Genomic DNA, 25,653 nt, shown 5'->3' on the forward strand with positions numbered 1-25,653 from the left:
TTAGTTTTTAGAGAGTTCCGGTCGGACGGTTTTTAACGGGACACATTTCTGGCGTTGTTGTTGCACTAGTGAGCCACGGATGAGGAGATGCTGCTCCGTTATTGATTTTAAGTAAAGTCTGAATGTCATTAAAACAGTTAGCTCCGTCTTCTGACACTTCTTCCACTCCCGTCCTTGCACGCTACACCGCTACAACAAAGATGACGGAGAAAAGACCCTATCATAATCTATGCCACATTTTGACCAAATTTGTTATTTGGTTTTCTTGGTGTTCAGAGTGAGGTAGTTCTCAGAACACCAGGCTGCCAGCTTCAGGATATCCTGTTTGTAGGTCGCCTCGCCTCTCACTGAGATAAGTCCGACCACGCTGGTGTCATCAACACACTTCAGCACTCGTCTTGATCATCAACTTGTCACATCCTCAAAACTTGCATCGAGGTTGATAATCGATCGTAAGTCGTTACTGGAACAAACAAGCAGTGTGGATTGTGTGTAGTCGTGACAACAACCCTGAAGTCTGGATTTTGACTCCAATTGCATCTGTTCTATTGATTTATTAGTAGTATCTACCTATACATTTTAAATTGTTTAATGATTTTGAGGCCTTACCCTGGATTAGGGTTGTCCCGAAACCAATATTTTGGTACCGGTCCCGGTACTAAAATGCATTTTGATACTTTCCTAAATATTTATATACAGTATGTATGTATATATGTATATATATATATATATATATATATATATATATATTAATATTTCTATATATATATATATATATATATATATATATATATGAACATACATGTATGTAATTGCACACAGTACATTTATTTTGTAACACATTTATTAAGAAAAGATAAAGTACTTTATCAACACATATCATTTCCACCCTTTTGGGGGCCACACAATTGTAAGTGGAGGGCCAGATCTGGCCCCGGGTCTTGAGTTTGACACCTGTGGTTAATCTGATCAAACCGAAGCAAACATAACAGTTTTTTGGGTGTACACTTGGTCAATTTTGGGCACCATTGAATGTTGGTAATGTTCCAACCAATATTCTACAACACAAAAACAACATTGAAACAACATGCTTTTTGACGACGTTTAATCAATGTTGGGTTCTGATGTTGATTTGGTCATTGAATTTTGGTCATATCTCAACCAATATTCTACAAAACAAATACAAAGTTGAAACAACATACTTTTTGACGACATTTAATCAATGTTGCGTTTTGACGTCGGTTTAGTCATTGAATTTTGGTCATATCTCAACCAATGTTCTTCAACACAAATACAACGTTGAAACAACATGTTTTTTGACGACGTTTATTCAACGTTGGGTTCTGACGTTGATTTGACCATTGAATTTTGGTCATATCTCAACCAATAAATAATCTTCAACACAAATACAACGTTGAAACAACATGCTTTTTGACGACGTTTAATCAATGTTGGGTTCTGATGTTGATTTGGTCATTGAATTTTGGTCATATCTCAACCAATATTCTACAAAACAAATACAAAGTTGAAACAACATGCTTTTTGACGACATTTAATCAATGTTGCGTTTTGACGTCGGTTTAGTCATTGAATTTTGGTCATATCTCAACCAATGTTCTTCAACACAAATACAACGTTGAAACAACATGTTTTTTGACGACGTTTATTCAACGTTGGGTTCTGACGTTGATTTGGTCATTGAATTTTGGTCATATCTCAACCAATAAATAATCTTCAACACAAATACAACGTTGAAACAACATGCTTTTTGACGACGTTTAATCAATGTTGGGTTTTGACGTTGATTTGGTCATTGAATTTTAGTCATCACACAACCAATATTTTTCAACACAAATACAACGTTGAAACATGTTTTTTGACGATGTTTAATCAATGTTGGGTTTTGTTGATTTGACCATTGAATTTTGGTCATTTTCAACCAGTTCTCTACAACACAAATACAACAGTAAAACAACATGCTTTTTGACGACATTTAATCAATGTTGGGTTTTGACAATTATTTGACCTTTCAATTTTGGTTATTTTACAACCGATACTCTACAACACAAACACAACGTTGAAACAACATGCTTTTGGACAACGTTTAATCAATGTTGGGTTTTGACGTTGAGTTGACCGTTGAATTTTGGTCATTTTCCAACATATATTCTACAACACAAATACAACGGTAAAACAACATGCTATAATCAATGTTGGGTTTTGACGTTGATTTGACCGTTGAATTTTGGTCATTTTCCAACATATATTCTACAACACAAATACAACGATAAAACAACATGCTATAATCAATGTTGGGTTTTGATGTTGATTTGGTCATTGAATTTTGGTCATATCTCAACCAATATTCTACAAAACAAATACAACGTTGAAACAACATGCTTTTTGACGACATTTAATCAATGTTGCGTTTTGACGTCGGTTTGGTCATTGAATTTTGGTCATATCTCAACCAATATTCTTCAACACAAATACAACGTTGAAACAACATGCTTTTTGAGGACGTTTAATCAATGTTGGGTTTTGACGTTGATTTGACCATTGAATTTTAGTCATCTCACAACCAATATTTTTCAACACAAATACAACGTTGAAACATGTTTTTTGACGATGTTTAATCAATGTTGGGTTTTGTTGATTTGACCATTGAATTTTGGTAATTTTCAACCAATATTTTTCAACACAAATACAACGATAAAACAACATGCTTTTTGACAACATTTAATCAATGTTGGGTTTGGACAATTATTTGACCTTCGAATTTTGGTTATTGTACAACCGGTACTCTACAACACAAACACAACATTGAAACAACATGCTTTTGGACAACGTTTAATCAATGTTGGGTTTTGACGTTGATTTGACCATTGAATTTTGGTCATTTTCCAACCGATATTCTACAACACAGATGCAACGTTGAAACAACATGCTTTTTGACGACATTTATAAAATTTTGGGTTTTGACGTTTATTTGACCATTGAATTTTGGTCATTTTCCAACCAATATTCCACGACACAAATATAACGTTGAAACAACATGCTTTTTGAGGACGTTTAATCAATGTTGGGTTTGGATAATTCTTTGACCATTAAATTTTGGTCAATTTCCAACCAATTTTCTACGACACAAACACGAAGTTGAAACAACATGATTTTTGACGACGTTTATTCAATGTTGGGTTCTGTTGTTGATTTGACCATTGAATTTTGGTCATATCTCAACCAATAAATATTCTATGACACAAATACAACGTTGAAACAACATGCTTTTTGACAAGGTTTAATCAGTGTTGGGTTTTGACGTTGATTTGACCATTGATTTTGGTCATTTTCCAACTAAAATTCTACGACACTAATATAACGTTGAAACAACATGCTTCTTGACAACATTTAATACATTTTAGGTTCTAACGTTGATTTGACCATTAAAATTTGGTCATATCGCAACCGATACTCTACAACACAAACACAACGTTGAAAAAACATGCTTTATGAAAATGTTTAATCAATGTTGGGTTTTGACGTTGATTTGACCATTGAATTTTGGTCATTTTCCAACCAATATTCTATGACACAAATACAACGTTGAAACAACATGTTTTTTGACGTCGTTCAATCAATGTTGGGTTCTGATGTTGATTTGACCATTGAATTTTGGTCATGTATCAACCAATATTCTACAAAACGAATACAACGTTGAAACAACATGCTTTTTGACAATGTTTAATCAATGTTGGGTTTTGACGTTGATTTGACCATTGAATTTTGGTCATTTTCCAACTAATATTATACGACACTAATATAACGTTGAAACAACATGCTTTTTGACAACATTTAATCAATTTTGGTTTCTACCCTTGATTTGACCTTTGAATTTTGGTTATATCGCAACCAATACTCTATAACACAAACACAACGTTGAAACAACATGCTTTTTGACAACGTTTATTCAATGTTGGGTTTTGACGTTGATTTAACCATTAAATTTGGTCATTTTCCAACCAATATCACACGACACAAATACAAGGTTGAAACAACATGATTTTTGTCGACATTTAATCATTGCTGGGTTTTGATGTTGATTTGTTGATTTGACCATTGAATTTTGGTCATTTTCCAACCAATATTCTATGACACAAATACAACGTTGAAACAACATGCTTTTTGACGTCGTTCAATCAATGTTGGGTTCTGATGTTGATTTGACCATTGAATTTTGGTCATGTATCAACCAATATTCTACAAAACAAATACAACGTTGAAACAACATGCTTTTTGACAATGTTTAATCAACGTTGGGTTTTGACGTTGATTTGACCATTGAATTTTGGTCATTTTCCAACTAATATTATACGACACCAATATAACGTTGAAACAACATGCTTTTTGACAACATTTAATCAATTTTGGTTTCTACCCTTGATTTGACCTTTGAATTTTGGTTATATCGCAACCAATACTCTATAACACAAACACAACGTTGAAACAACATGCTTTTTGACAACGTTTATTCAATGTTGGGTTTTGACGTTGATTTAACCATTAAATTTGGTCATTTTCCAACCAATATCACACGACACAAATACAAGGTTGAAACAACATGCTTTTTGTCGACATTTAATCATTGCTGGGTTTTGATGTTGATTTGTTGATTTGACCATTGAATTTTGGTAATTTTCCAACCAATATTCTATGACACAAATACAACGTTGGAACAACATGCTTTTTGAGTCGTTTAATCAATTTTGGGTTCTGTTGTTGATTCGACCATTGAATTTTGGTCATTTTCCAACCAATATCACACGACACAAATACGTTGAAACAACATGCTTTTTGACGACGTTTATTCAATGTTGGGTTTTGACGTTGATTTGTCAATTGAATTGTGTTCATTTTTCAACCGATATTTTTACAACACAAATAACATGCTTTTTGACAACTTTTATTGTGAAATTCATGATGTGATCATTTTTTGGTTTTATAACTAGAGATGATTAAGGTGTAAATATATGTATTTGCACACGGTACATTTATTTCTGTAATACATTTATTAAGTAAATTATTTTCACCGTTTCAGGGGCCACAGAAATGTATGTGGCGGGCCAGATCCGGGCCCCCGGGCCTTGAGTTTGACATCTGTGGTTTATCTGATCAAACTGAACCAGATTTTTGGTTTACACTTAGTTAATAATGGGTTTAAGAAAACCATTCAAATTCATACCTACAAAGCTATTTGATATTTTTAGTGGTTGGCCTTCCGCCCGATTGTAGCTGAGATAGGCGCCAGCGCCCCCCGCCACCCCAAAAGGGAATAAGTGGTAGGAAATGGATGGAAATGGATGGTTAATTCTTTCAATAAGACAAGAATACGCCTACATTGCAACCTATATTGCGTGGAATGTTCCGGGGCTTCTTATACAGCCCACATCACAGATGCATTTCAAATGTATGCTTGAATTCATACAAGGTAAAAACACCCACAGACCTGTCAAAGATGGCTCCCACTCCGGCACTATGAGCGCTGTTGCGGTGGACGTGCAGCCCGGTGGCCAACAGAATGCCGTCTTTCACGGCGATGGAGCGGTGCGAGAATGACGCAATGAGGAGCTCATTCCAACCTGCATCAGAGAAGGGCGGGGGAGGGACGGAGGGAAAGTGTGAATAAGGTGGGACAAAACAAGCACAACCCTGGTACAAAAGTTCACAGTTTCAGGCCAAACGAAAGTGAAACAAAGGGTTAGCGAGAGTGGAGATTGAATTAAAGCACACGGGGTTCTCAGGCGGCGTTCATCGGGTTATTACTAAGATGTCGGAGTGGTAGTTTCTGAAGAGACAGGCGTGTAAAAGGGATGAACCGTGGCTGCCAAGGCGATGAAGACAACGGGCTTGACGCGCCAAAGCCGGGGCTCGACACCGAGAGCACCGGAGACACAAGACGAGTGACGGAGCTCCTTTAACTGTTCTGCCTGGCAACGCTCGCCTCTTTTCCCCAGAGTTGAGTTGGGTACGAGAGGAGCCGGGATGCTTTTATCTGTGATACAGCAGAACTAAAGCGGTTATTTATAGAAAACCTGAGAGCTCTCCGGAATAATGTCTCTCTCTGCTCGGCTCCGGTCTCTCCGACACACTGCATCCAGACTGATGGGACGCTTCGCTTTTATTTCCCGGGAATGGGATCGGGTGTGTCGTATTTTCCTCACGGTGGATTATCGATACAATGGTGTAAATTCGGAATGACGGGCAGCCGACTGGGGTAAAGTGTCGGGAGACCCCAAAAGACCCCGGTGCGTCTGATGTTAGTGAATGGATAAGAGCTTTTAAATCCACGCTTCTACAATCACGAGTAGCCAACGTAAATCTCGACAAATACGTCAAGAGCGCAATCCTCACACCGTTTTTTCGACAGCACCCTTCAAAGGAACAACCCAGCAGGCACAAGACACCGAAACAACGTTGAGAACTTGTTGAATTAGGTCCTGACTTTGAGCAACTCGATCCTAACGTTCGAACAACATGCTTATTGATGGCGTTTAGTCAATGTTGGGTTTTGACCTTGATTTGACTATTGCATTATGGTCGTTTTCCAACCAATAAAATATTGAAACAACATGCTTTTTGACGTTTATTGAATGTTGAGTTTTGACCTTGATTTTACCATTGAATTTTAGTCATTTTCCAAAAATACAACGTTGGAATAACATACTTTTTGACAACATCTAATCAATTTTGGGTTTCGACGTTGATTTGACCATTGAATTTTGGTAATTTTCCAACTAATAAAATATCGAAACAACATGCTTTTTGACAACGTTTATTCAATGTTGAGTTTTGATGTTGATATGACCATTGAATTTTGGTCATTTTCCAACGAAAACAACATTGAAACAACATGTTTTTTTAAGTTTATTGAATATTGGGTTTTGATGTTGATATGAACATTGAATTTTAGTCATTTTCCAAAAATACAACGTTGGAATAACATACTTTTTGACAACATCTAATCAATTTTGGGTTTTGACGTTGATTTGACCATTGAATTTTGGTAATTTCCCAACCAATAAAATATTGAAACAACATGCTTTTTGACAACGTTTATTCAATGTTGAGTTTTGACGTTGATATGACCATTGAATTTTGGTCATTTTCCAACGAAAACAACATTGAAACAACATGTTTTTTTAAGTTTATTGAATATTGGGTTTTGATGTTGATATGAACATTGAATTTTAGTCATTTTCCAAAAATACAACGTTGGAATAACATACTTTTTGACAACATCTAATCAATTTTGGGTTTCGACGTTGATTTGACCATTGAATTTCGGTAATTTTCCAACTAATAAAATATCGAAACAACATGCTTTTTGACAACGTTTATTCAATGTTGAGTTTTGACGTTGATATGACCATTGAATTTTGGTCATTTTCCAACGAAAACAACATTGAAACAACATGTTTTTTGAAGTTTATTGAATATTGGGTTTTGATGTTGATATGAACATTGAATTTTAGTCATTTTCCAAAAATACAACGTTGGAATAACATACTTTTTGACAACATCTAATCAATTTTGGGTTTTGACGTTGATTTGACCATTGAATTTTGGTAATTTTCCAACCAATAAAATATTGAAACAACATGCTTTTTGACAACGTTTATTCAATGTTGGGTTTTGACGTTGATATGACCATTGAATTTTGGTAATTTTCCAACGAAAACAACATTGAAACAACATGTTTTTTGACGTTTATTGAATGTTGGGTTTTGACCTTGATTTGACCATTGAATTTTAGTCATTTTCCAAAAATACAACGTTGGAATAACATACTTTTTGACAACATCTAATCAATTTTGGGTTTCGACGTTGATTTGACCATTGAATTTTGGTAATTTTCCAACTAATAAAATATCGAAACAACATGCTTTTTGACAACGTTTATTCAATGTTGAGTTTTGATGTTGATATGACCATTGAATTTTGGTCATTTTCCAACGAAAACAACATTGAAACAACATGTTTTTTGAAGTTTATTGAATATTGGGTTTTGATGTTGATATGAACATTGAATTTTAGTCATTTTCCAAAAATACAACGTTGGAATAACATACTTTTTGACAACATCTAATCAATTTTGGGTTTTGACGTTGATTTGACCATTGAATTTTGGTAATTTTCCAACCAATAAAATATTGAAACAACATGCTTTTTGACAACAGTTATTCAATGTTGGGTTTTGACGTTGATATGACCATTGAATTTTGGTAATTTTCCAACCAACACAACGTTGAAACAACATGTTTTTTGACGTTTATTGAATGTTGGGTTTTGACCTTGATTTGACCATTGAGTTTTGGTTATTTTCCAACCAATACAACGTTGAAACAACATGCTTTTTAATAACGTATAATCAATGTTGGGTTTTGACGATGATATGACCATTGAATTTTGGTCATTTTCCAACAAAAACAAAGTTGCAACAACATCTTTTGTGAAAACGTTTATTGAATGTTGGGTTTTGACCTTGATTTGACGGTTTGATTTTGGTCATTTTCCAACCAATACAACGTTGAAACAACATGTTTTTTGAGGTTTATTGAATGTTGGGTTTTGACGTTGATATGACCATTGAATTTTGGTAATTTCCCAACCAACACAACGTTGAAACAACATGTTTTTTGACGTTTATTGAATGTTGGGTTTTGACCTTGATCTGACCATTGAGTTTTGGTCATTTTCCAACCAATACAACGTTGAAACAACCTGCTTTTTAATAACGTATAATCAATGTTGGGTTTTGACGTTGATATGACCATTGAATTTTGGTCATTTTCCAACGAAAACAACGTTGCAACAACATCTTTTGTGAGAACGTTTATTGAATGTTGGGTTTTGACGTTGATATGACCATTGAATTTGGGTCATTCTCCAACCAATATTTTACAACACAAATACAACATTTCAACAACATCCTTTGTGAAATTAATTGAAAGTTGGGTTTTGACCTTGATTTGACTATTGAATATTGGTCATTTTCCAATCAATACAATGTTGAAACATGTTTTTTGACAACGTTTATCGAATGTTGGGTTCAGACGTTGATTTGGACATTGAATTTTGGTCAATTTCCAACCAATACAACATTGGAACAACATGCTTTTTGAAAACATTTATCAATAATAGGGTTTGACCTTGATTTGACCATTGAATTTGGGTCATTTTATATCAACACAACGTTGAAACAACATGCTTTTTGACAAAGTTTATTCAATGTTGGGTTCAGATGTTGATTTGACCATTGAATTTTGGTCAATTTCCAACCAATACAACATTGTAACAATACGCTTTTGGAAAACATTTAATCAATAATAGGGTTCGACCTTGATTTGACCATTGAATTTGGGTCATTTTATATCAATACAACGTTGAAACAACATGCTTTTTGACAAAGTTTATTCAATGTTGGGTTTTGACGTTGATTTGACCATTGAATTTTGGTCAATTTCCAACCAATACAACATTGGAACAACATGCTTTTTGAAAACATTTAAACAATAATAGGGTTTGACCTTGATTTGACCATTGAATTTTGGTCATTTTCCAACCAATACAATGTTGAAACAACATGTTTTTTGACAAGGTTTATCGAATGTTGAGTTTTGACGTTGATTTGACCATTGAATTTTGGTCATTTTCCAACCAATACAACATTCAAACAACATGCTTTTTGACAAGGTTTATCGAATGTTGATTTTTGAAGTTGATATGACCATTTAATTTGGGTAATTTTCTATCAATACAATGTTCACACAACATTCTTTTTGACAACGTTTATTCAATGTTGGGTTCTGACGTTGACATGACCATTGAATTTTGGTCATTTTCCAACCAATACAACATTTAAACAACAAGCTTTTTGACAACATTTGCAGCGGCCAATGTCTATGTTTATTATTTACTTTTGTTGTCCATAACTTCTATATAAACACCTTTTTTTTTTTTTTTTTAGAAAACTCACACGGAATAGATGTCTGCGTTGTTGTTTCAAATAAACAACAACAACTGATGCTGTAGCATCTTTGGTGCATTGTTAAGAATCAAAAAAATATTGTTCATAGTATTAATAATCTAAATGAATAAATCTCTCTCAGGCTGCACATTCCATAGTAACGGCATACTGTATTTTCCATCCATCCATGCATTTTCTACTGCTTGTCCCATTTGGGGTCGTGGGGAGACTGGAGCCTATACTCGCTTTTTGGCAGACGGCAGGGTGCACCCTGGGGCCAACTTTCTGTATCTTGATATCGCTTAATATTGACGGAAACCAAACACTGCTGAACACCAGGGAAAACTGGCTGATCGACGAGACAAAACATTAACTTCAAACTGTTCAAAACAACTGCAATACATGAATTGGAGATGACAGTGGAATATTTGGACCAGTAAATCAACTGCAAGAACTAAACATATCTTTTTTCTCATTAGCATCACATTGTGTCTCCAATTTTTTGTGATTGTGGAAGGAAGTGTGGTGGTACCGTCAACTTTGGTGATGATGAATGGTATAAATCTTTAGACAATGATACCTACATCACCTTTCAATATTTTGTCATGATATCTAGCTTGTATATTTGCCTCTAGACCAGGGGTGTCAAACTCAAATACAGAGTGGGCCCAAATTTTAAACGGAACAAAGCCGCGGGCCGAGGTTGAACAAATTAACCTTTTAATAGGGACCCAAATAAGTTTTTCATTGAATATTGAACAAGCAAGGCTTGTATAACTTTAGTGACATGCAAAATTGAGTTTCAAATAATAACAATATTAATAAAAAAATATCAATGGCATCTCAAATCAAATTTAAATAAAAAAAGAATGCCTCTTTTGTATTTGCAGCCTTCTGAGGTAAATATCAACATTAACTTTTTCCACAGGCTAATACATTTAAAAATAAAATAACAATGAATAAATCAACCATTCCGGCCTTTTTACTGCTCAGTTAATGTATATTGTAGCCGTCCGGGAGAGTTAGTGCTTTAAGGGGTTCTGGGTATTTGTTCTGTTGTGTTTATGTTGAGTTTATGTTGTGTTACGGTGCGGATGTTCTCCCAAAATGTGTTTGTTATTTTTGTTTGGTGTGGGTTCCCAGTGTGGCGCATATTTGTAACAGTGTTAAAGTTGTTTATATGGCCACCCTCAGTGTGACCTGTATGCTGTTGATCAAGTATGCCTTGCATTTACTTACATGTGTGTAGAAGCCTCATATATATTACGTGACTGGGTCGGCACGCTGTTTGTGAGGAGGGAAAACAGACTTGATGACAGGTTGTAGAGGACGCTAAAGGCAGTGACTTTAAGGCACACCCCCAATATTGTTGTTCTGGTGGAATTCGGGAGATTGGTTGCACCGGGAGATTTTCGGGAGGGGCACTGAAATTCGAGAGTCTCCCGGGAAATCGGTGAATGCGATGTTACAGCGGCACCGCTGCATAACACCGGCGGGCCAGTTCTAATGTTAATTTGATATTGCCTCAAGGGCCAGACTAAATCACACGGCGGGCCAGAGTTTGACACCTATGCTCTAAACCTTTTAAAATATACCTAAATCTGCAATGACTGAAGTAAACACACAGAAGCGTGAACCTGAAACACGGAAATGCCTTTTGGTCAGGTGATTGCGACCCAGCATTAGTGAGAGGAGAGAGATCCAGCCTCCCCAGTTCTTAGGTTTCTGGAAACGTGGCCTTTGGAAAATGTAGTTGAATAACCCTGGCGTAAATGTTCTTAATCACCACACAGCCATTATTGTCCAAATAGCTGGAGACACAAGTGAGTAGCAAGATAATTGTGTCTTGTCTGGTGATAATTTCACGGTTTGAGGCTGCTTGAGTGTGCGGTTCATTGATGGAAACATGAATTCCAACACGAACTGCTGTGGAAATATCCGACTGTGGTTTCCGTCTTCGAAACATACGTTGATCTTTGAAAGAATTAAAGTAATTGTGGAAAGTTCCTGCGGTCGTAATGGAACTAAAGAAATGGAACCAAGGTATCAAACCCAACTTTCATTGATGGATGAAGTGATTCGTTCTAAGACCTTTGCCCACGAGGAACCGTGAATCTAAGACTCGATTCGAAACCACCCGGAAAAGGGTGGAGTGCCATCTTCGGGTTGGGGAGGAGATCTTGCCCCAAGTGGAGGAGTTCAAGTACCTCAGAGTCTTGTTCACGAGTGAGGGAAGAGTGGATCGTGAGATCGACAGGCGGATCGGTGCGGCGTCTTCAGTAATGCGGACGCTGTATCGATCCATTGTGGTGAAGGAGGAGCTGAGCCGGAAGGCAAAGCTCTCAATTTACCGGTCGATCTAGGTTACCATCCTCACCTATGGTCATTAGCTTTAGGTTATGACCGAAAGGACAAGATCTCGAGTACAAGCGGTCCTCTGCCAAGTGGCAGGGCTCTCTCCCTTAGAGATAGGGTGAGAAGCTCTGTCATCCGGGGGGAACTCAAAGTAAAGCCGTTGCTTCTCCATGTCAAGAGGAGCCAGATGAGGTGGTTCGGGCATCTGGTCAGGATGCCACCCGAACGCCTTCCTTGGGAAGTGTTTCGGGCACGTCCGACCGGTGGGAGACCACGGGGAAGACCCAGGAAACATTGGATAGACTATGTCTCCCGGCTGGCCTGGGAATGCCTCGGGATCCCCCAGAGGAGCTGGACGAAGTGGCTGGGGAGAGGGAAGTCTGGGCTTCCCTGCTTAGGCTGCTGCCCCCGTGACCCGACCTCGGATAAGCGGAAGAAGATGGATGGATGGGTGGAATTCGAAATCACCCTCTTTCTCCTCCCCGTCCACCTTGGCTGTAACACAGGTGTGTCCAAACTACGGCCCGCCAGAACCTTTAATTTGCCCCCCGAGACAAGCAATTTGAATCAAACGTGGTGTTGGCATATTTACATGCCGATATGCCAGTGGTGTGATAACTGCCATTGTGACGCCATCCAGTGGCTATTAGGAGTAACTACAGCCAGTGACCATTTGTTATACTTTCATGCAATTACAGCCCAGCTCAACCAAACAACATTCCCTAGTCATGGTGCAGAAAAAAAAAAATGCAACCAGCACAAAAATTTGACAAACATGGTCACACATAACTCAACCTGCTCACTGAACTTTGTGGATATTACAAAAAAACCATCCTAAAAAAAAATCTAAATTACACTCATTTAGGTCGATTACAAGGGATGAGTCCACACTTAAACAGCCTTTGAATTGAAGGTGAAACTTATTGAACAAACAACAAAAACCTGGTTTTCTCAATTTAACTTTAGAAAATCACTGTTGTTTTTGGTTGGTTGTTTTGGCATTTTTAGAATATTTGTAGAAGCGGAACTTTACAGACCTGCTCGTAGTAGAATGACCTGGTCGTCCAGTGGCAGCTCAGAGAAGTGGGGGACCCTCTTGGCCCACTCCACCAATGTAAAGAGTTGTTTGTCCGCAGCCTGACAGATATTCGTCACTGGGTCATTGGGCTGCAAGGGAAGAAGAGCAGACGTTTGGAATGATCGCACATGTGTAGTGGGTACAAACAGTGGTGATCAGAATTAAAGATACAAGTCATTTTTAATTGATTCTACCGAAATATTAAAAGTTCCAAGTTCAAGTTTGTTCACAAAACCATATTACAATTACAACAGTAGTGAATATCCATTTAAGGATGGTGGTAAGTGAAAGGGTCCCCCGGATAAGCTAGACAAAGCTTTTAGCAGGGGGTTCAGAGGTCAGTATATGCATGGAATGCTGAGACATGGTGGCAAAGCACAAAAATGCAATATGATAAACACAAAATAGGAGCACAAAAGCAAGCGTACACATACATACATACATACATACATACATACATACATACATGCATGCATGCATACATACATACATACATGCATGCATGCATGCATGCATGCATACATGCATGCATGCATGCATGCATGCATACATACATACATGCATGCATGCATGCATACATACATACATACATACATACATACATACATACATGAATGCATACATATATACATACATGCATATATAACCAACAACATCAGTGATAAATGAGACCCTGCCCCAAGTGGAGGAGTTCAAGTACCTAGGAGTCTTGTTCACGAGTGAGGGAAGAGTGGATCGTGAGATCGACAGGCGGATCGGTGCGGCGTCTTCAGTAATGCGGACGTTGTACCGATCCGTTGTGGTGAAGAAGGAGCTGAGCCGGAAGGCAAAGCTCTCAATTTACCGGTCGATCTACGTTCCCATCCTCACCTATGGTCATGAGCTTTGGGTCATGACCGAAAGGATAAGATCACGGGTACAAGCGGCCGAAATGAGTTTGGGTCTCTCCCTTAGAGATAGGGTGAGAAGCTCTGCCATCCGGGTGGAACTCAAAGTAAAGCCGCTGCTCCTCCACATCGAGAGGAGCCAGATGAGGTGGTTCGGGCATCTGGTCAGGATGCCACCCGAACGCCTCCCTAGGGAGGTGTTTAGGGCACGTCCAACCGGTAGGAGGCCACGGGGAAGACCCAGGACACGTTGGGAAGACTATGTCTCCCGGCTGGCCTGGGAACGCCTCGGGATCCCCCGGGAAGAGCTAGACGAAGTGGCTGGGGAGAGGGAAGTCTGGGTTTCCCTGCTTAGGCTGTTGCCCCCGCGACTCGACCTCGGATAAGCGGAAGATGATGGATGGATGGATGGATATATACATAAATACATACATACATATATATACATAAATACATACATGCATATATACATAAATACATACATACATGCATGTATACATACATACATACATACATACATGCATATATACATAAATACATACATACATACATACATACATACATGCATATATACATACATACATACATACATGCATACATGCATACATACATACATACATACATACATGCATATATACATACATACATACATACATATATACATACATTCAACCACGCATGGCTCAACTGTAGTCTACCCCACATGAGGCATTAGAGATAAGTGGTCAATAGGTATGATTTCAGTTTCTTTTTGAAGTTGGAGAATGAATACAGCATCCTGAGGCTCTCATCAAGCCGGTTCCAGATCTTTGGTCCCCTGCATACAACACTTGGAGCAGTATAAACCAGTACAAACCAGTAGACGATGTTTACCTGATATCAGGTTAAAGTTACGAGTGTTGTGGGCATGCTGGGGACGATAGATAGGAACCAAGCTACAGAGCCTGAGATTCAGCCTGTGGATGACTTGATAGGTTAGACGAGCATTGTGATAAATATTGAACTCTGTCAGTCTTAAGAGATGATAATTATGGAAAAGATGTTGAGTGTATGATTTTCTTTTGCATTGATTATAATTTGCGAAGGTAGCTAGGGAAGGTCTTACACCAGATGACATTACAGTAGTTTAGATGTGGTTCAAAGAGAGTTTTGTATAGAGTAAGTAGAGCATAAAGAGGAAGACTATGACGAAGGTGAAAGAACAGACGCGCACATCGTCTGCTACTTCCGGTACAGGCAAGGCTTTTTTATTAGCGACCAAAAGTTGCAAACTTTATCGTGGATGTTCTCTACTAAATCCTTTCAGCAAAAATATGGCAATATCGTGAAATGATCAAGTATGATACATAGAATGGACCTGCTATCCCCGTATGAATAAGAAAATCTCATTTCAGTAGGCCTTTAAGAGAAAATGGTTTGACGTAGGACTAAGTAGTACATCCATAGGTGAGAAACGCACGTCTCGGGCACAAAATGTCTGGTATCAGTTGGGTAAAGAGCAGACAAAAGCAAACACAAATAAGCTGTCAGTAGAGCTAATTTAACTGTTGAGGTCTCTGTTGACATTTCACAACAACACGTGTTGAAGACTAGGTCAGGGACAAAAGTTTCAGTGGTTTTTAACCTTAACACATTGTTAATGTCACCGTGTTTTTGTTTGTTGAGAACAGTAGGTACAGAAGGAAGAGAAAATCAAACTGTTTAGTCCAGTCGGTGCTCTATAAACAACTGGCTGGGTTCAACGTGAAGTACCAGGCCCAAAAGACTTAAGGCCGAGGACCCCTCCAACATTTGCACATCTTCATATTTGCTAAAGTCATGAGTGGCGGTGAGCATAAAGGCGGAAAAAAAAGATTGAACATTGTTTTATTTTATTTATATTTAGCCACATAAGAGACAGTGAGCTTTAAAAAAACAAATCTCACATACAAGAAGCACAGAACATTGTTATCTGTTGCTATGACTGCACACTCTGTACAACATGACAACTGCAGGATGAATTGCAATGGAGATGGTTTCTATAAGGAGACACAAATATAATGAGATTTACTGCTTGTAGAGGGTTGGAGATGTGGAAAAATACCTGCTAAGCCTTTTTGTAAATAGCTTTCAAGACACATACTGTATATCAGGCCTGGGCAAATATTTTGACTCGGGGGGGACACACATTTTTAGAAAAATTGTGTCTGGGGGCTGGTATACCTATCTATCTATATTCATTATTGTGCTTGAAAGAGAAACTGTTTATTATATATCATCCAGACCTGTCATCCCTCAACAAGCGCAGTGAAATCATATCAACATGCCGTCACAGACGGAAACAATTCCTAGGTAACACATGAGCCAATCACCACGCTCCTACGCCTGCCTGTACCCACCCACTCTGTGCCCTATATAAACCATTGTATGTGAATGCTTCCATTAAAATCTCCTGTTGATTGAGGGAACCCCTCATGAAATAGTTCTGTAGAGATGAAGTAGTCTTGTGATTTTTCCCACACATACATATATATATATATATATGTGTGTGTGTAGGCAGCATGGTGGAACAGGGGTTAGTGTTTGTGTCCTTGAGCAAGACATTTCACCCTTGCTCCTGATTAGGGTTAGGGCCTTGCATGGCAGGTCCCGCCATCAGTGTGTGAATGTGGAAATAGTGTCAAAGCGCTTTGAGTACCTTGAAGGTGGAAACGCATTACACAAGTTTAACCTATTTAAGTCTACATTTGAACTTTCAAAACTGAGACAAAGAGGGAGGGGGGGGGGGTCACCCACATTTGCAGTCCTCTCCAAGGTTTCTCATTGTCATCCCACAGGGTTGAGTTTTTCCTTGCCCTGATGTGGGATCTGAACCGAGGATGTTGTTGAGCCTTGTGCAGCCCTTTGAGACACTTGTGATTTAGGGCTATATAAATAAACATTGATTGATTGATTGATTGATTGTTCTTAGACCCTCAGGTAGCGTATGTCCTTCACCTGTAACGCAACACAACACCAGTATGTGGTCCACTTGAGCAGGGGATGAACAGACAATTTTTTCGACAATCACTTCCTCTTTTTTTTGCACTTCCTGTTTTGTTTTGTTACCATGGCAATTCATCAAATTTTACCTTGTCCTCATGTCACGCCCCTGTCCTCATGTCTCACACCTGTTTGCACTCATCACCTGTATTATTTAAACCTGTACTTGCCAGGTGGTCAGCCTGGCGACTTTACCCCAACTTCCTTCATGCCTTGCCATGCCTGTTTTATCATTCTGTCCATGCCACGTATGTTTTTTATGTCACAGTTATGGAGTTTTGTTTTTGTTTTGTCCATAGTCATGCCATATTGCTAGTTTTTGGTTCATAGCCAAGTTTTGTACTTCCGCGCCTTTTGTTTGCTTCCTTTGCTTGTAGTTTGTTAGTAAAAGAAATAAATATGTACCTTCATTCACGCCTTGCTCGTGCCAACTTTCCTTTGCATGGGAAAAACTAACCATCCCATAGTCCAAGTCTTGACAAACCCAAACTTGAGTGCAACTCTAATGAGTAATCTTGCTCCATGCGAAGCCAAGAAAGCAAAGAAATTCAAATGAGGCGAGCGAGTATCCCCGCGTGAACTTGTCCGCCAACATCCTTGGCAGAACCTCCCCATCCCCAAAGCCCGCCGATCGATTCTAAAAGCTTGGAGGATCCGAACCATCAACTGCACCCTTCAAGAGGAAATGAGTTCACGGCGAAGGAGAAAACCGTCCTCCTTTTGATAACGCAGGGCCGGAGACATCCTTGTGTTCTCTTCCCTGCGGTGTGAAACTCGCACTGACTGCAGAGTATTACGCAGATGCGGCGGGGAAAAAAAAAAAAAGAAAGTTAGCGCAGACACAAAGACGACACTCTTTTGAAAAATGAAAGCGGCGTCTTATTCTTCAGTGGGAGAAGGAACACTGGCAACTCATGAATATTGCAGCAAACCATCTCCTTGGGAGATGTGGACGGTGTGGATCGGCGTGACCGATATGGAAGCGCGTAAACAAACTGCTGCTAATTCATCCTAAAAGGATGGCGAGCACAATGTGAACTTGTGCGGGAGTTCCAGTTACACACGGTGCGCCTCATGAATGTTGCATGGCGGTCTTAGCCGTGTTTACACTGACCCGCTTTCCTCAATCCTCGGGCGCGGCCTGTTTGTACTCACGCACCGAGTCTCCGAGCGGCGTTTTAGCGTGATACCCCCCGGTCACGATGGAACGATCGTACACTCGGGGACATCACGCCACTCACGGAGAAAAACGGGCGCCGTCAACCGATCCCCGTCCTTCCATTGTGGGCCACGATTAATTCAGTTTTAATGACGAGAAAAAAACGGTTTAATGCAGCGCTCGACCATCGCGGCATCGGAAAAAAAAACAAAAGGCGCGAGGCTTGCACGTTGTCGAATGAAAGTTTAATCACTTGAGGAGGAGAGAGGGAATATTTCCTTTTCAATTTTTCATTAATTCTGCTTTAACCAGCCAATAAGAGCGTGACAACGCGGAGAAAATTGGATGCTCACACGTCGGCATGAAAATGAATTACTCAAGTGTCCCAGTTTAAAAAAATAAAATAAAAAAATAGAAGAAACTCATATGTCAGGAGTGTGGTGAATCATCAGCTAATTAACATCTAAATCAGTGTTTTTCAACCACTGTGCCGTGGGAAATTATCTATTTTCACCTATTTGGTTTCAAAATATTTTTTAGCAACCCGGTAATTATCCATCCATCTTCTTCCGCTTATCCGAGGTCGGGTCACGGGGGCAGCAGCCTAAGCAGGGAAGCCCAGACTTCCCTCTCCCCAGCCACTTCGTCTTACTCTTCCCGGGGGATCCCGAGGCGTTCCCAGGCCAGCTGGGAGACATAGTCTTCCCAACGTGTCCTGGGTCTTCCCCGTGGCCTCCTACCGGTTGGACGTGCCCTAAACACCTCCCTAGGGAGGCGTTCGGGTGGCATCCTGACCAGATGCCCGAACCACCTCATCTGGCTCCTCTCGATGTGGAGGAGCAGCGGCTTTACTTTGAGTTCCTCCCGGATGGCAGAGCTTCTCACCCTATCTCTAAGGGAGAGACCCGCCACACGGCGGAGGAAACTCATTTGGGCCGCTTGTACCCGTGATCTTATCCTTTCGGTCATGACCCAAAGCTCATGACCATAGGTGAGGATGGGAACGTAGATCGACCGGTAAATTGAGAGCTTTGCCTTCCGGCTCAGCTCCTTCTTCACCACAACGGATCGGTACAACGTCCGCATACCTGAAGACGCACCGATCCGCCTAATTATAGTCTGCAGAGTGTCGGTGCTGTCTAAAGCTCGGCAGAGTAACCGTGTAATACTCTTCTGTATCAGTAGGTGGCAGCCGGTAGCTAATTGCTTTGTAGATGTTGGAAACAGCAGAAATCTGGAAAAGTGGTCAAAATGGTCAAAATTCCCTCCCAGGGGACTGACTTCCACAAGCCCCGGGGAGAGCGAAAAGGTGAAAAATGTCAAACCCCTCTCCCCCAGGAAAACTCACAGAAGAATCGAGAAGAACACGGCAAAAACAGGACAAACTGTGGAAAAAAATGCCTTAAAATTTTCAAACTTCCATCCTAGAGAAAGAGTTTCACAAGTCCCAGGAGGAGCCAAAATGAGACAAATGTCAAAAACACACCCTGGGATGACTAACAGGTGACCCAGGAAGAAAGAGGCAAAAACAGGGCAAAATGTTGAAAAGTGGTCAAAATTGTGAAAATTCCCCTCCCAGGGAATGACTTTAAGAAGCCCCGGGGAGAGTGAAAATGTGAAAAATGTCAAACCCCTCTCCCTCAGGAAAGACTCACTGAAGAACCTGGAAGAAAAAGGCAAAAACAGGCTAAAATGTGGGAAAAAAATGCCAAAAATGTTCAAACTTCCCTCCTAAGGAATGAGTCCTGGGAAGAGCCAAAATGAGAAAAATGTCCAAAATACCCACAGGCGACCCGGGAAGAACAAGGCAAAAACAGGCCAAAATGTGGAAAAGTGGTCAAAATTGCCTCCCAGGGAATGACTTCCACAAGCCCTGGGGAGAGCGAAAATGTGAAAAAGGTCAAACCCCCCTCCCTCAGGAAGACTCACTGAAGACCCTGGAAGAAAAAGGCAAAAACAGGCTAAAATGTGGGAAAAAATGGCAAAAATGTTCAAACTTCCCTCCTCAGGAATGAGTCCCGGGAAGAGCCAAAATGAGAAAAATGTCAAAAATACCCACAGGCAACTCAGGAAGAACAAGGCAAGAACAGGCCAAAATGTGGAAAAGTGGTCAAAATGGTCAAAATTCCCTCCAAGGGGAATGACATCCACAAGCCCCGGGGAGAGCGAAAATGTGAAAAAGGTCAAACCCCTCTCCCTCAGGAAGACTCACTGAATACCCCGGAAGAAAAAGGCAAAAACAGGCTAAAATGTGGGAAAAAAATGCCAAAAATGTTCAAACTTCCCTCCTAAGGAATGAGTCCCGGAAAGAGCCAAAATGAGAAGAATGTCCAAAATACCCACAGGCGACCCGGGCAGAACAAGGCAAAAACATGCCAAAATGTGGAAAAGTGATCAAAATTCCCTCCCAGGGAATGACTTCCACAAGCCCCAGGGAGAGCGAAAATGTGAAAAAAGTCAAACCCCTCTCCCTCAGGAAGACTCACTGAATACCATGGAAGAAAAAGGCAAAAACGGGCTAAAATGTGGGAAAAAAATGCCAAAAATATTAAATTTTCCCTCCTAAGGAATGAGTCCCGGGAAGAGCCAAAATGAGAAAAATGTCAAAAATACCCACAGGCGACCCGGGAAAAACAAGGCAAAAACAGGCCAAAATGTGGAAAAGTGGTCAAAATTCCATCCATCCATCCATCCATCCATTTTCTACCGCTTATTCCCTTTCGGGGTTGCGGGGGGCGCTGGCGCCTATCTCAGCTACAATCGGGCGGAAGGCGGGGTACACCCTGGACTTCCCTCCCAGGGAATGACTTCCAAAAGCCCCAGGGAGAGCTAAAATGTGAAAAAGGTCAAACCCCTCTCCCTCAGGAAGACTCACTGAATACCCTGGAAGAAAAAGGCAAAAACAGGCTAAAATGTGGGGAAAAAAAAGCCAAAAATATTAAATTTTCCCTCCTAAGGAATGAGTCCCGGGAAGAGCCAAAATGAGAAAAATGTCAAAAATACCCACAGGTGACCCGGGAAGAAGAAGGCAAAAACAGGCCAAAATGTGGAAAAGTGGTCAAAATGGTCAAAATTGCCTCCCAGGGAATGACTTCCACAAGCCCCGGGGAGAGCGAAAATGTGAAAAAGGTCAAACCCCCCTCCCTCAGGAAGACTCAAAGGCCACCCGGGAAGAACAAGGCAAAAACAGGCCAAAATGTGGAAAAGTGGTCAAAACGGTCAAAATTCCCTCCCAGGGGAATGACTTCCACAAGCCCCGGGGAGAGCGAAAATGTGAAAAAGGTCAAACCCCTCTCCCTCAGGAAGACTCACTGAATACCCCGGAAGAAAAAGGCAAAAACAGGCTAAAATGTGGGAAAAAAATGCCAAAAATGTTCAAACTTCACTCCTAAGGAATGAGTCCCGGAAAAAGCCAAAATGAGAAAAATGTCAAAAATACCCACAGGCGACCCGGGAAGAACAAGGCAAAAACAGGCCAAAATGTGGAAAAGTGGTCAAAATGGTCAACATTTTGTAGGGAATAATTGATGAAAAACCCCGTAATTGAACGGTTTAAAAAAGGAGAAAACACGAAAAAAATGAAAAATAAATTTTGAAACATAGTTTATCTTCAATTTCGACTCTTTAAAATTCGAAATTCAACCCCAAAAAAATGAAGAGAAAAACTAGCTAATTCGTATCTTTTTGAAAAAATTTAAAAAATGATTTATGGAACATAGTTAGTAATTTTTCCTGATTAAGATTAATTTTAGAATTTTTATGACATGTTTTAAATAGGTTAATATTCACTTTGAAATAAGATTTAAATTTGATTCTATAGATTTTCTAGATTTGCCCGAATTTTTTTTTTTTTAATTTTAATCATAATAAGTTTGAATAAATATTTCACAAATATTTTTCGGCGAAAAAACAGAAACTAAAATGAACAATTAAATTAAAATGTTTTTATTATTCTTTACAATAAAAAAAAATACTTGAACAAGGGAGGTTTTTGTGGTTGGTGCACTAATTGTAAGTGTATATTGTGTTTTTTATGTTGATTTAATAAAAAATGTTGTTTTATTTATTTATTTTTTTAAATAAAAAATTATTTAAAAAAATTCTGCGGCCCGGTACCAATCAGGCCACGGCCCGGTGGTTGGGGACCACTGATCTAAATAACACAACACTTCCTATAGTTAGTGAGGGATAAGCAGCAAAAGCGAAACGTAAGACCCGTGCAAAAAAAAAAAATGAATAAAAATAACACTTGCAGGATTAAGTAAGTAAATTATTTATTTATTTATTTTTTTTAATAAAAAATTATTTAAAACAATTCTGCGGCCCGGTACCAATCAGACCACGGCCCGGTGGTTGGGGACCACTGATCTAAATAACACGACACTTCCTATACTTAGTGAGGGATAAGCAGCAAAAGCGAAACGTAAGACCCGTGCAAAAAAAAAAAATCAATTAAAAAAACACCTGCAGGATTAAGTAAGTAAATGACCCCCCCCCGTTCAGAAGAGGCCCACTGTAGGCACATTACTAACGCATGTTTAACTTCTGTTCTAGGTCAACATGAGATAAACACACTTTATTCAGCTTTGCCAGACCCCGGCCATTAGACGGTGGCGGTGGACCATTCATGGTGTGCACTCCGGCCCGGGGGCCCTGTGATTAATTACAGCACAGGGCGGCGCTTCTCAAAGGAAATCTTGCAGGGGAGGCGAGGCGACGACGAGGGGGGGAACGACACGAATGTGACCGGAGGAGAGGAGGGGACGTCGCGGTCAGGACAACCCGCCAGGCCGATATCCCGCAAACACACGGTTTGGTTAAGTGAACTTTTATCCAAAAAATTGCTACCCTAAAGCAGCCTTTTTTAAAGTCCGGCAGCACCAACTAAGTCGTCTTGCACCTCTTTTACCGTGGCCGTCTTTAAAAGGGGAAAATGCAGAAGCCTGTTATTCATTTGATTCTGTTAAATGTGTTGTTTATCACTAAATAATTAATCATTGAACTAGAAAAGTCCCCGGCCATACCCTCCATCTCCCATTAGTAAAGACTCACCCCAACCTTTTTTTTAGTGATGTACCCCCTGTGAACATGTTTTTTAATTCAAGTACCCCCTAATCAGAGCTAAGCATTTTTGGTTGAAAAAGAGTGTAGAGAGGCAGAGCCGCCGAACGAGCAGCGGGGCAGTGCACGCTGGAGTCCGGCACAAGATGGCGGTGAGGAGGCGGAGAATGCGGCCGAGCGGAGAGGCCGGGCGTGCCGGGAGCGACGCCGCAGTCAAGTGCAAGTGCGTGGATCGTGCAGGGCCAAATCCTGCAGGCGTTTGAGAGCATTAAAAAGGCCCTCTGTGAGGAGCGGGTCCTCCACATGCCTGACTTTTCTCTCCCGGTTTGTCTGCAGGCTGACGCGTCAAGCAGAGGACTGGGAGCTGTTTTGTCCCAGCATGTGGAGGGCGTCGACCGCCCCATCCTTTACATCAGCAGAAAATTGTCAGAAAGAGAGGCCAGGTATAGCACAGTGGAGACAGAGTGTCTCGCCATCCGGTGGGCGGTCGGGGCCCTCCGGTACTACCTCCTTGGGCGCTCATTCAGTCTCTGCTCGGACCACAAACCCCTCCAGTGGCATGAAAGATGCCAAGGCACCGATCACCCGTTGGTATCTAGCTTTGAAACCCTACAACTTTTGAGTGATCCACAGACCGGGTGCGCAGATGGCCGTGGCCGACTTCCTCTCCAGCTCCCTCACAAGGTGGGGGGAGGCGGCGCGTCCGGACGGCTACCCGGCCTGCGTCTGGCGTTGGAGGTATGTGTTTGGGGTGGGGGGAGTGGCCTGCAGACCTGCATCGAAGCGGGGTGTGCCAGGACCGGCTTCGAGATTAGCGACAAGTGCGTAGATGGCCCACCTGGGGTTATCTAGTCACCTGTCTAGTCACCTGTCGCTCTGTTAAAAGGCAGCAGCCGGGAGGAGAGAGTTGTTGGAGCTGGAGCGAGAGCGAGCCTGAGACGGACAGAAGACAACTGCTGGAAAGCAATAGATGGACTTATTGCAAAAAAAACTGTATTCTGAACCTGAACCAGTCTATCATGTCAGTGCTCGGTGGTCCGAAGAACCCCCTGGAGGGCAACCTCCACAATTTGGCGCCCAACATGACTCTTTAAGTTCCATTCAAGGAAATGCATACTCACTAAAACACTATTAACACAATAAGCAGATAAGGGATCTTCCAGAATTATCCTAGTAAATGTGTCTAATTACATCTGAAACGCTCACAAGCAAATTTTATTTCATGTTGAAATTGGTTACATTTCCCCCTCCCCCTCCTCTTGTATTTCTTTATTGCCTTTTTTTTTTTTTTTTTTTTTTTAGTGCCTCACTAACTTCCCTCATCCACAAATCTTTCATCCTCGCTCAAAATAATGGGGAAATTGTTGCTTTCTCGGTCCGAATAGCTCTTGCTGCTGGAGGCTATGATTATAAACAAAGTTCAGATGTGAGTTGTTTTTTGTTTTTTTTTAGTGCCTCACTCTAACTTTCCTCATCCACAAGTCTTTAATCCTCGCTCAAAATAATGGGGAAATCGTTGCTTTCTCGGTCCGAATAGCTCTTGCTGCTGGAGGCTATGATTATAAACAATGTTCAGATGTGAGCTTTCTTTTTTTTTTTTTTTAGTGCCTCACTCTAACTTTCCTCATCCACAAATCTTTCATCCTCGCTCAAAATAATGGAGAAATCGTTGCTTTCTCGGTCCGAATAGCTCTTGCTGCTGGAGGCTATGATTGTAAACAATGTTCAGATGTGAGCTTTTTTTTTTTTAGTGCCTCACTCTAACTTTCCTCATCCACAAATCTTTCATCCTCGCTCAAAATAATGGAGAAATCGTTGCTTTCTCGGTCCGAATAGCTCTTGCTGCTGGAGGCTATGATTATAAACAATGTACAGATGTGAGCTTTTTTTTTTTTTTTTTTTTTTAGTGCCTCACTCAAACTTTCCTCATCCACGAATCTTTCATCCTCGCTCAAATTGATGGGGAAATCGTTGCTTTTTCGGTCCGAATAGCTCTTGCTGCTGGAGGCCATGATTGTAAACAATGTTCAGATGTGAGGAGCTCCACAACCCGTGACATCACGCGCAC

At 40.4% G+C, this 25,653-nt stretch overlaps 1 protein-coding gene across 2 annotated transcripts in view; it reads right to left on the reverse strand.

Annotated features, from left to right (window-relative positions):
• The window catches only part of LOC133536502 (retinoic acid receptor RXR-alpha-A), a 298,975-nt gene that overhangs the window by 20,485 nt on the left and 252,837 nt on the right, over nucleotides 1–25,653 (reverse strand). For both annotated transcript variants that reach the window (XM_061877084.1, XM_061877085.1), the window contains exons 7-8: nucleotides 13,417–13,546; nucleotides 5,504–5,636 (exon numbers count right to left, since the gene is read on the reverse strand). In XM_061877084.1, coding sequence (XP_061733068.1) covers nucleotides 5,504–5,636; nucleotides 13,417–13,546 — 263 coding nt within the window. The remainder of the gene's footprint in view (nucleotides 1–5,503; nucleotides 5,637–13,416; nucleotides 13,547–25,653) is intronic.

This window comes from Nerophis ophidion, linkage group LG17 (assembly GCF_033978795.1).
Source record: "Nerophis ophidion isolate RoL-2023_Sa linkage group LG17, RoL_Noph_v1.0, whole genome shotgun sequence".
NCBI lineage: Eukaryota > Metazoa > Chordata > Actinopteri > Syngnathiformes > Syngnathidae > Nerophis > Nerophis ophidion.